Raw genomic sequence first — 11,398 nt, forward strand, 5'->3', positions numbered from 1 at the left:
GGAACACAGAGCATTGTCCCTTGCTGGGGGGAGTCTCAGAATTCCAGCAAGTAGAGATGAATAGCTAGGTTCCCAAGGAGGAACAACTGCCCTCTGAGTGGCCCTACAGGCAGGCAGCAGGGGCCCGGGATGTAGCTGCAGGCAAGCAGGGGCTAGAGCTAACTGCAGGCAAGGTCTGAGGAGATCAGGAGGGGGAGAGCACCCACCTGATTGGAGCCAGCCTCGGCGGGCCTGGCAGCTGGACACCAAGCCTGTGGCCTTGGAGATGAGCCCAAAGGGGAACAGTTGGGGATAGAGGGAACTCCTCCAAACTGCTGCAGTTCTTCAAAACAAACGGCCGTCTACCCACGACCTCCCTGTTTCAGAGCCACAAGCTCCTTGCAGAGTGAGATCATTTTCCACAAGGGTGAAAGAGGTGTGTGCATCAGGCTGCCACCCCCCCTCCACAGAGGGGGAAATCTACAGTTCACACTCCCACATCACCCATTCACCAGCAAACACTGGCTGAGCACCTACTGTGTATCCCAGGCCTTGTTTTAGGGACTGGAGAAATACTTTGGAACAGCATAAACAGAGCCTCACACACTCCTGTATCTCCTGGAGGAAAGACACTTCCCCTTGGTTCGCCTGATCGTTCTCAGATCTTCCATCTTTGTTGTTGTTGTTGTTGTTGTTGTTGTTGTTTTGAGACACAGTCTCTCTGTGTTAACTTTGGCTGTCCTGGACTCACAGCTCTTCCATCTTGACCAGCACTTCAAAAGGTGATCCTTACTCCAGTTCTTAGGTACCCGAGTCATGCTGTTCTCAACAGGCACAGGTGAGGAAGCAATGCCTAAAGTCTAAGCCAGGCCTGGAACACTACCCTACCAGATGCTAAAATCCAGTCTTCATCTGGCACCCTCAGACATGATAGAGAGACCTCTCTGGGATCCATGTTTGAAACAGACCCCCATCCTTCATCCCATGCCATCTGGGATAGGGTTGGAATGACTTTAATATAGTCGGGTCAGTTCTGGAAAAGGATGCTTTGTAGGCTCTTAGTCTTGGGGCTACCAAGAACTTGTTTGTCCCTTCCTATCTGCCCCAGCCTGTGCATGTTCCTTATTGTCTACTAGGTCTCTGGTCAGCGAGTCTACTGATCTCACAGCCTCATAAAGAACACAGGGAGCACTCAGCATATTGCTTGAAACACTGAGTTAGCCGATGCATGGTACAGCAACTACAGAGGCTTCTCTTTGTGATGCTACTGACCTGTCCTGCAGTAGGGAAAATGATGTGAAGGGCCAGGCAAGGCCTGCTAAACCTCCCCCACCCCCTGGAGCAGGTGGTCTAATCCTTTCTGATGAGTAAAAAAAAAAAAATTCAGTGAGGCAGTGAGGCAGTGAGGCAGTGAGGCAGGCCCTTGAGGTCTCTAACAGTTGCTAGGTCTCAGAACCTGGACCAAGGTTTCCAAAACAATCAGATCCCGTGAAGGAGTTTCAGACATGGGGGCCCCTCCATGTCACAGAGGCATACACATGCTTGTCTGTCATGAGGCTGAGTCACTTCTTAAAGACAAACTAAAGACAATGACCAAGATCCCAGCTTAGTGCTCAGATGTGAACCGAATGTGGCTGAATGGTGGAGCCAGAGACAAGACAGAGGAGACTTCCAGTCATCAGAGAAGCTCTCGTATCCTGAGGGACCTCAAAGTTCTCGTTCCTACCCTTAAATCTGACCAGAGTCTGAGGTGTTATATAGTACTTGCCTAGCACGTGTGAGACCCGAGTTTGATCTCCAACACAGCAATAACAATAAACAAGTGTTACCTTATTAAAACTCTGTCGCCATTACCACCTGGCATCTTCTCTCTCCCTCAAAGATGTGGATGATGGGCAAAGCAGAGAACTCCACGATACAGGGCCTACCACACTTGGGTCACATTCCATGCACCCTACCCTCTTAGTCAGCAGGTCCCAAACAGCCACATCCAGCAAATGAGGTCACTAAGTGACACTAGAGAGTAAGTGGGCACTGGGCTAAAGATCATTGATAATTCCTTTGAAATGTCAGCACCTGCACTCAGATCTGCAAAGAGGGGGGAAAAGGTAGTTGACAAGGGTCTTCAAACTCCTTAGTTGTCTTCCCTTAATGGAGAAAAGGGCCCAATAGGGAGGAGTGGTGGCTTCAGACTAGCTCTACACCCAGGGGCATCTTTCCCTTTGCAGTTGTGATGTGAGCCAGCCTGGTGGAGGCTTCCCTGCCCAGCACTGGTGCCAGGGAAGGGGAGCTAGCTGGAAGTTGCTTGTCTGCTTCTGGATCTGAAAGCAGAGGCAGGGTCCAGCACTTCTCAGGCCTCCCAGGGCCTGGATCAGTGACAGACAGTTTGGTGAGCCATAAGTAAGTGGAATCAGACATCCTAGGCCCCGGTCTGTGAAACAGGACATTGGGCCAGGAGGGGACTGCTATTTCTTCCAACACAGGGCCGGACCCCAGAGGGATACCCAGGACCCATTTAAATCTGTGTTGTGGCACAGTGGTTCCTGAGATCACCAAGGTCCCCAGCACTGAGAGGCAGCCATGTGAGAGAGGGGGAGAGATGGGTCATTGGCCTCAGGGTACCCATGCAATGGGCTTCCATACATTGCATTGAATAGCAAGTGCTCTAAAACAGACTGTCCACAGATCCCACTGCTTCTCTGCCCAGCAGTAAGGGCACTGGGGGCCCAATAGAATTTCCTGAGATTCTACTAAAGGTAGTCTAAAAAAAAACACACCAGGGTGCTGCCAGGATAGCTCGTCTTACAAAGTGAGCCATTCAGGGCAAAATGGACATCCCGGCAACCTAGAGATGGGGGAACAAGTCTCACTGCACTGCAGGTGGGCTACGTGGACCCGATCTGGGACACCAGGGCTTGCTGGAGACCTGCCACCTGGAGTCTCTGCTAGTCTGTGAGTCAGCCTCAGGGAAGCAGCAATAGGCAGCCAGAAGGAGGGCGGCTTGGAGCCAGAGACACACAGACACTTGGCCTCCCTAGGGCACAACCTTCTGAAGGCGAGGCTTGCTTGTATACAGGCTGGGAGGGGCTTTCAGAACCACACAGGCACCCATCCTCGCACACAGGCAAGGACACAAGTTCCCATGCCGGGGATAACAAAATGGCCCGGTGCACACAAATTAATACACACAATTATAGCCTGACTCACTCAGCAAGAGGAGGGAGGAGGAGGACCCAGTGACTATGGGTGGGATACATGCCAGCTCACACTTGCGTGCATGCAGAGGTGGGGGAGGTACAGGTCCTGACACACTTTCACAGATGCACCCAACTGTCTGAATGAAACAGCAATTCTTCATTCATCCTTCCAGCCAAGCTCTGGGATATACACCACCAGGGATTAGGCTCTCGCCACAGAAGGCCCACATTCCCTTGGTTCACCAAGCCCTTATTGCCCTCCGTAGGCAATTGGTAAGTGCAGAGACAGGGATGTAAATGGAACATCAGATTAGGGAGGGCTGTGCTGGGAGACGCCAGAATTCTTGCATACTTGGCTCAAGTCTAGTGCCATGCCAGCAGAAAGAACAGTAGCTTACCTTTATATTTAAGCTCCCCAGTAAGGAGCCCAGACCCTTCATCCGGCCCCACCTTTTAGGATTGTCAGCCCTCCTAGGACTGCTGATCATTCAGGACAGGTTTCTGCGTCGGGGAAGACTTTCCTGCACGCTCTACCTCTCAGGACTCCTCACGGACAAAAATGCGTGGGAGTGGGAAAGCAGAGGGGGCGAGACCAGGACTAGATCCCGCATAGACCCTCTCAGACCGTCTTTGCGTATTCTATTGACGCCTCAGTTTCTGGGTTAAATTAAAAGCCGAGGGGGACTTTCTCTAAGGCCTTGCAAGAGAACAGTTTGCACACAGGCTCAAACCCTCAACGAACTCCTGGCCATCTTAGGAACGGCAGAGTTGTGGTCCTTGACTTCTAGAAAGTGCGTGGGCTCCCCGTTCAAGGACAAAATTCCCCTACCCCCAAGAGAATCTGTCTTAAGTATCCAATGTGCAGCAGGCACAGCAGGCACGCCCGGCTTCCGTCTCTATTCCGAACACCACAAGGCGCCACTACACCGGACCTTCGCTATTAATCATAAGGTCCCTAGCACAAGCCCTGTCGCAAGGAAAGGTAGGCATCTTGTCAGGCAGCAGCACCTCTCACCCTCAAGGTATCTCCCAGTGGTTCCTCTTCTCCAAAAGCACTCTGAGCACGACTCCCACAGGCTGCTTGTCAAGGGAAAAAACCTCAAAGCCAAGGCTCCGCTTTGCTATGCTATGCCATATCACTGCCACTCGCTCCCCTGATCAGCCTTTTGCAAATATCTGAGCCTAGGTTTAACTATTTCCCCCTCCCTCTCTCTTCCTTGGTGCTTGAGTTGGAGTGGGTGAGATAGATAGATAGATAGATAGATAGATAGATAGATAGATAGATAGAGCGCTCGCAGGGGCCAGAGAGGACGTTTGATGCGATTGGGTACCTGGAGCACCATCCTGAGGGCATAGGAGGCATCGGAGCCAGCCGATTTAATTTTGTAGCCTTTCTAGGGAGACTGGCTTCCTGTTTCCCTGGTGCCTCAGTGGTTGCTGCCCCTGGCTATTCAACACCTCTAAAAGATTAACGAACAGAAGCACCTTTAACGGAGATGCGGGTGTCACTTATTCACACAATTATAGCAGGGAAGTGTTGTCCCTGGGGGCCATTGGTCTCAGAGAAGAAACCGTACTTAAGGGACGTGACTGGAATCCCTCGCTGACTGGAGTGCGGGTGCCTAGTCCTTCTCCCAAGGGGCCCTGTTTGGAAGAAGGACCAACTACCACTTGCCTAGCGGTGTTGAGCTGGTGGCTCGTAGTGCCTAAACTATGAGTCACCTTTGGTTTCCACTTTGAATTCGTTGGAGGGAATCATCACCTAGCTGTAGCCAGGGTCCAAGCACTGATGTGGCTTCCCAATCTGATGACCTTCCTTGACCATCCCCTCAGTAAGGGGGCCCCGAACAATCTTAAGCTATGCCTAGGGAGGCCCACGTTTCTCAATGAACGTGCAAGCTGCACGACGTCTGGATGCGAGACCAAGCGGTCGAAGTCCCCACCCAAACTTGTGACCGCGATTGAACTCTCCGGTTTCCTGAGCAAGGACTCTTCGGGACTGAGGAGGACCAGAGGCCCAAGATGTCCTTTCCAGAAATGTCTTTTCTTTCCTAAATGCTCACTTTGCTACGGGCCCAACCTGTGTATCAGGCGTTCGTGGCCAAGCCACCGGAGCGCGACCACCGTGTGTCTTACCCCAGGCCGGCGGGAAGCTCGGGGAAATTATCTGTCCTTTCCTGTCTCTGCCCGCTGCCTTCCGGCACTGAGGTCCAAGGGGTGAGCAGACAAGCCCCAACCCGGTTGAAACGTACCAGACGCCAACCTCTCCTCACTCTCAGCTGCTACAGAGGTCGGTGGTTTTCCATTTCGTATTTCAGCCCGCCACCACCACCGCCACCGAAACGCAGCGCTTCCAGAAGAAACCCGCCCACGAACGGAATCAAGGCACTCTCCAGAAAAGTTCGTCTAATCTGTCTCTGGAAACCAACGCCCTCTGGGATATTAGCAAGATCTGATGTTAAAATTTGTTTTCCTCCCAGTCTGGAACCTCAGAGGCAACTGATGGCTTCAATGGCTCTAGGATAGCCCATTAAGGTTCTAGGTTTAGGTGGTTATAGTCTCGTATTAGAGTCAGGGCTGCGCATATGCCCAAGAGTTACAAGGTCACCTTTGACATACAGCTGTGAGAAACAAGATGGGGGTCCCCGATGCTTCGAATTTTTTTCCTGAACTTTTCTTAATTAATTCCCGCCCCCCTCTCTCTCACGTTTTTCCTCAAAAGTTTTCGTGCTCATATTCAGCATTATAGTACTATATCCAGACAAGTTCCTAACCGTTTCCCCGACTTTTCCATTTAAGACTTTTAAACCCCCATGTGTTAATTAAAGAAAAATGTATGACCAAGTCTATTGATTACAAAATAATATGAGACTTTTGATACAGACCTTCTGTTTCTCTAGTGAAGAGTGTCTCTTTAGGCTTGAATTGTTGGAGTAGGCTGGGGGCTATGGAAATTAACAAAGTAAAAAATTAAGAGCTACGTTTCCCCAACCTTTACTCTAAAACTGCCAGGGGAATCTCTGCCTTCACCAAGAGAACTCTCACAATGGCCAGACTGCTACTTAAGACTGTTCTCCCAGTCCCCTGCGCCTCCGGTCTCCAACTTTTGGGGGAGGAGGATTTACAAAAGAGCCCGGTTCCTTGTTTAAGTCAAGTCAGAATCATCGTTTATGAATTGTGTCTGTTCTGTTCTGCGGAGGGGGAGGTAGAGAAATACTTTCAGAGTTTAATATTTCATCTAATTTGAAAAATCAGAATATGTCCCTCAGAGGCGCCAAGCGGGCTCGAGACAGGCGGTCGCGCTTGAGACCTGGGTGTGGAGAGCGCTACAGTCCAGATAGGCTGTTGGCGGTCCCAAATAGCTCTCAACGAAAACCTGCATGCACCGAATCGAAAGCGAAAGAAGTGGGGGCAGGGCTGTTCCCAGCGGAGCCGCACCCTTAGAAGTACCGGCAAAGCTAAGGGATTACGGAGCCAAAAGCCCCGAGCCCTAGTTTTCCCTAGTGCGGCACAGCAGCGGCGAGTCTGCCCGGGGCCCGCTCGCCCGCCGCCTGGCGAGCTGGCCAGACTTTCAGGGAGCCGAAGGACCGCAAGGAGTTCGGCGGGGTCTAGGTCGCAGTGGGCAATGGCTTCTCCGTGGCATCATTTCATAAAAACGCGAATGGCCCCGTGTTCGTAGGAGACCGCGGATTCACCCTGAGTTTCCCCCTTTAGTAATAAAGATGAAGCAACTGAGATCCCGGACCCTGTTAGGACGCCTGCAGCCGCGAGACTCTCTCTTACCTCCAAAATCAGGAGTCTCCAAAGACTCCGGCCTGTAGCTCTCTCGCCTGGGCCTTAGCGCAGCCTCCAGGCCTGCGCCTTCTTCCAAGGGGCCTCAAAGTAACACTGAGGCAGAGGCTACCGAGGTTCCCTCCACTCGGAAATGCTTTGGGGTCCAGACTCCTAGAGTCGGCAGAAGTTGTAAAGACTGCACTGAGAATCCAGAGCCGCCAAGGCCGGACCTATTACCATGCCCATCTTTACCTCGGCATTTTGCCAAGTTCCTGGGAACATCTCAGGATTTTTCGTGGCGCCCCATCCTCCGGCTTTGGGTAGACACCCTTAAGAGAATTGTTAGAGAATTGTCAATGCCCCGGGCTTTTGTTTTCCAGCCTGCTGGCAAGTTAGGGCTCCAATGTCACAGATCTTCTCCCTATTACCTCCTTGCCTCGGTGCATATGTCTTGAGCCCAGTGTGCCCCATCCAGTGTGGACCTGAAATCTCCTTTAGGACAGAGAGCTCCATCTCTGAGAGGGGGCAGGGACAGTGATTTGGCCTTCATTGGCTCTTTCCTGAAGGACTGCCTCCATTTCAGGCAGCGAGGCAGCCTCGTCTTGGCAGCTTCCAGGTTCTCTCTCCCTTAACCTGCCCTTGATGACTTTGTCCTAGAAAGGGCAAGGAACTTGCCCTGTCCTCAGAATTGGAGGGTCCCCAAGCCTGGAGTTGAAGGGAATGGAAGTGTGGAGGAGGAAGGCTGCCTGGGGGCAGGGAGGGGTCTGGTTTATGACCTTTCCTTTACTGCCTTGGAATAGGAATTTTGTAGAGTTACTCACTCGAGGGTCACTCTGTGGCTTAGGGGCAGTTCCAGGTCAAGTGGCTGTTCTTTTTCTTGGTCATAATGGCTAATGCAGGTGATATAACATATAACAATGGCTAGCCTGTCCTGAAGGTCCCCATAGCCGCCTTTTTTTACCCTGGCCTTCACACCAAGAGCTTGAGAGCAGTTTGATTCTTTTATTTTATTTTATTTTTTGCCTAATATCTCAGTCTCCTCTGAGGCCCCGCTAATGGATTTCTTTAAACTATGAAATGGGGAGAAATCAGCTCACCACTTTTGCAGAAGTGTGATCCTGTGAGCCCCTGAGTCTGACTGAGTCTGTTGTCCTCACTTGGTAATCACAAGTGACTTGGCCTGTTTTCTGGAACTGGGCACTAAAGGAGCACCTCTGTGGTGCCAGAGGTGAAGAGGAAAGGTGGTAGAAGTGGGGACAGGCCATCAGATCTTTCTAGATTTTTTTTAGCTCCGTTTGTAGCTTTATTGAAGCCGCGTGAGTGAGTACATACATTGGTTTTTGTGACCATGCTGTCCAGTAAAGGTGTGTGTGTGTGTGTGTGTGTGTGTGTGTGTGTGTGTGTGTGTGTGTATGCGCGCGCCCCAAAAGCTTAAGCTGTGTTCCTGAGGTTATTCAGGCTATCAAGGCCTCCACCATGCCTCACCTGTGTGCCCAGGCTTTCGTGCTTCTTTATCCTGTATCCACATTGCTCCCTTAAGAACTAGCCCACCTCACTTAGCCTAAAGACAAAGGCCTGGGGAAGAAGGTCCTTTCTCCGTTTTTTTGAGTTTTGAGCTCCCTAACTCGATTGCTAGAGGAAAAGAGAAAGTTTAGGAGCTTGAATGGCTTTGGTTTCCTTCCTCATTTGATCAGCTGTCTCATCTGTCCACTGGGGACTCAGGCCTGAACCCCGCAGCCACGTTCAAGGGGGCTTGGAGGTCATTTAGGCCATCTCGCTCAGGTTCCTTGTGGGCCCAAACTAGGATCTGGATTCTTCCTTCTTCCCACAGTCCTGTACTGGCAGTGTCTCAGAACTACTGCTTTCCCACCCGATGAGTACTAAAGCGTGCTTTTCGATGCCGGCTTCTTTCCAGACACCTCAAACCGGAGGACACGGTCGGTCCCCTAGGCGATCCACTCTCCGGGCCAGGGCTCGGGTTTTCTGGGGCGCCGGCTTCTCCGGACCCAGACTTGCATGAGCATCACGACACGACGCGGTGTGGAGGTTCCTAACGCAGGCTCTGGGGACTGCGCTCAGGACTCCCCGGCGCGCTCGGCACCTGCGGCTTCTTACCTGCGGGTGCGGTGCGCAGAGCCTGCCAGCGGTAAGCTAGTGAGGCCTCGGCCGCCCGGGAGCCGTGCGCGCCGAACGCTGCGCGAGAAGCTTCCAGCAGCCGCAGGCCGAGAACCCGGACGAAGCACTCGCTTCAAATCGGGCCCCGCGGAACAGCGCAAAGCTGTTTGAACGAACAGAGGAGAAAACCAGGCAGCGACCCCAAAGCCAGTGGAACAAACACAGTGCTTGGCGCCTCAGGGCCGAAGCTAGGGACGCAGCAGGACGCAGGGACACCCTCGAAGCGCTTGGTTCTCCGGGCAGATCGGAGTTCCTCCAGCCTCCACCTCCAGCCTCCCACCAACCCAGTGGGTTTCGGGGTTAGCGAAGTCGCAGATCCCGGGATCTCCGGGCCCAGTGCCCCGCACGTGCACTCACCGTAACAGGGGACCTGCAAGGCCGCGTTGTGACCGCCGCTGCCCTCTTGGAGTTTGAGGCTGCCGTCCGGGGGTGTTTTACATGCGCCCCGCTGCAAGTAGAGGTGCGCTGGCGGCGCCGGCGGAGCGGGAGGAGGCTGCGGAGTGGGCGGCTGCGGCTGGAACTTGTTAAAGGATCCCCGCGCCCCGGCGCTGCTCTCCAGTGGTGCCGCCAGGTCCTGCTGCCCCGCGCCGTAGCGGGCCCGGCTTTTAGCTTCCCCGAATCCCTGTCCTTTAGCCGACAGAAAAGTTGTACCAAACTTGTCGCCTCCTGGGAATCCCCTAAAAGGCGATGTACCTTCCCGGCTCTGTGACACCGGGCTGTAGTAGGCATCCATGGCAGCGGCCGGCGACTCGCAGTAAGAGACGCAAGTCTCAGCGTTCATGCCTAGCTTGAGCGGGCGACGGGCGGGGGCGCCGGCGAGGGCGCGAGGACGCCACTCCGCTCCTTGGCTAGCTAAGGGTAGAGGGGGCAAGGAGGCGGTGGCACCCGGCGGTCTCTCTCTCTCTCTCTCTCTCTCTCTCTCTCTCTCTCTCTCTCTCTCTCTCTCTCTCTCTCTCCTCTCTCCTCTCCCCTCCCCTCTCCCTCCCTCTTTCTCTCTCTTGCTCTCCTTCTCTTTCTTCACCCTCCCTCTTTCCTCCCCACAGCTGGCCCGGAGAAGGAACCAAGAGCTGTAAAAAGATTCGGATGCTTCGGAAAGTTCACCAGATCTCCCAAACCCTCTTAAGGTTTTGAAGCAAGAAAAAAAAAATGATTTTTTTCCTGACTTGCTCCTTCCTGCTCCCCTCCTCCCTCCCCTCCTCTCCCAGCACTCCTTCCTCCTTCTCCGGCCCCTCCTTTCCTCTCACTGGAGATGCCACTCACTGGCTAGAGGCTATTAGACCCAGAGAAGCCTGGAGGGTTTTTGGATTTTAGGCCAAGGTGGGGAGGTACAGCGACCCCCGTGGCTTCCAAAGCTGGACTACAAATGACGCTTGTGCACGCGCGGGCACCGCCTCAGCTAGGGCCTAGCATAGGAGAGAATACAAATTTCTGACAGGTTAAAAAGAACTGTAAGAAGTTCTGACATTCCACTGGTCTGTCGAATCCTTTGAATGCCTGCCGGGATCTTTGCCTAGATTGTCAATCCCGCCTTCCCATTCCGGATTCTGCCCAGTAATTCTCACACAACAGACCTCATAGTGGTCCTCCACTAAGGGCTCTGGACTCGGGTGCAGTGGGATCTGTATTCACTCAGTCATTGAAGGCACCCTAGGGTGGCCTGGCTTCAAGTCCCTTTCCTAGGCCAAGCCCTCTGGCCTCCTGTATGCTGTATGCTGGGGTGGGGTTGGGTGGGAGGTGGGGTGGGAAGGGTGCAGGGTCGGGAGTGGAAGTGTTGCTCAAAGCCAGGTTGAGAATGGGGTCTTTAGAGGCATCCTGCTCCTCCTTGCAGGTTAGCTGGAGCTGTCACCTGTTGGGGAAGTCTGTCTGCCTCTCCTTGCTGCCTACCCACCCACCCCCATTGTAAAGTAAAAAGATTCACATTTTGTTGATTTTGAAACAGGGTCTCACCGGTTAGCTTAGACTGGCTTGGAACTCAGGGTCCTGTTTCTGCCCCCAGAGTGCTGGCATGACAGGCTTGCATTACCACACCCATGTTGCAGATTTATTCAGACACCTGGATCTGCATATAGCAACGGGAAGGAACTCTCACAGCCTGTCAGATGCTCCTGGGCTGGACTAAGCATTGGTTGCACTCCACAACCAACACAGCAACAGAGATATTGGGCTTTCTGTTTTTTTGTTTGGTTGTTTGGTGTTTTTGTTTGTGTGTGTGTGTGTGTGTGTGTGTGTGTGTGTGTGTGTGTGTGTATGATCAAGTTAGGGCTCAGAGATCT

The 11,398-nt window shown here is 52.9% G+C and overlaps 1 protein-coding gene across 3 annotated transcripts in view; it reads right to left on the reverse strand.

The window, feature by feature from the left end:
* Positions 1 to 10,287, reverse strand: part of ALX4 (ALX homeobox 4) — a 40,903-nt gene extending 30,616 nt beyond the window's left edge. For 2 of the 3 annotated variants that reach the window (XR_014778068.1, XM_084775947.1), the window contains exons 1-2: positions 9,483 to 10,287; positions 6,062 to 6,121 (exon numbers count right to left, since the gene is read on the reverse strand). Coding sequence is in view for 2 of the 3 variants with exons in the window: in XM_084775947.1 (XP_084632073.1) it covers positions 6,062 to 6,121; positions 9,483 to 9,906 (484 nt within the window). In the remaining variant the exon portion in view is untranslated. The remainder of the gene's footprint in view (positions 1 to 6,061; positions 6,122 to 9,482) is intronic. The other variant, XM_084775948.1, reaches the window with a different exon arrangement.
* Between the last annotated feature and the right edge of the window lie 1,111 nt (positions 10,288 to 11,398).

The sequence above is a fragment of the Acomys minous genome (assembly GCF_964271855.1).
Source record: "Acomys minous genome assembly, chromosome: 3".
In the NCBI taxonomy this organism is placed as follows: Eukaryota; Metazoa; Chordata; class Mammalia; order Rodentia; family Muridae; genus Acomys; species Acomys minous.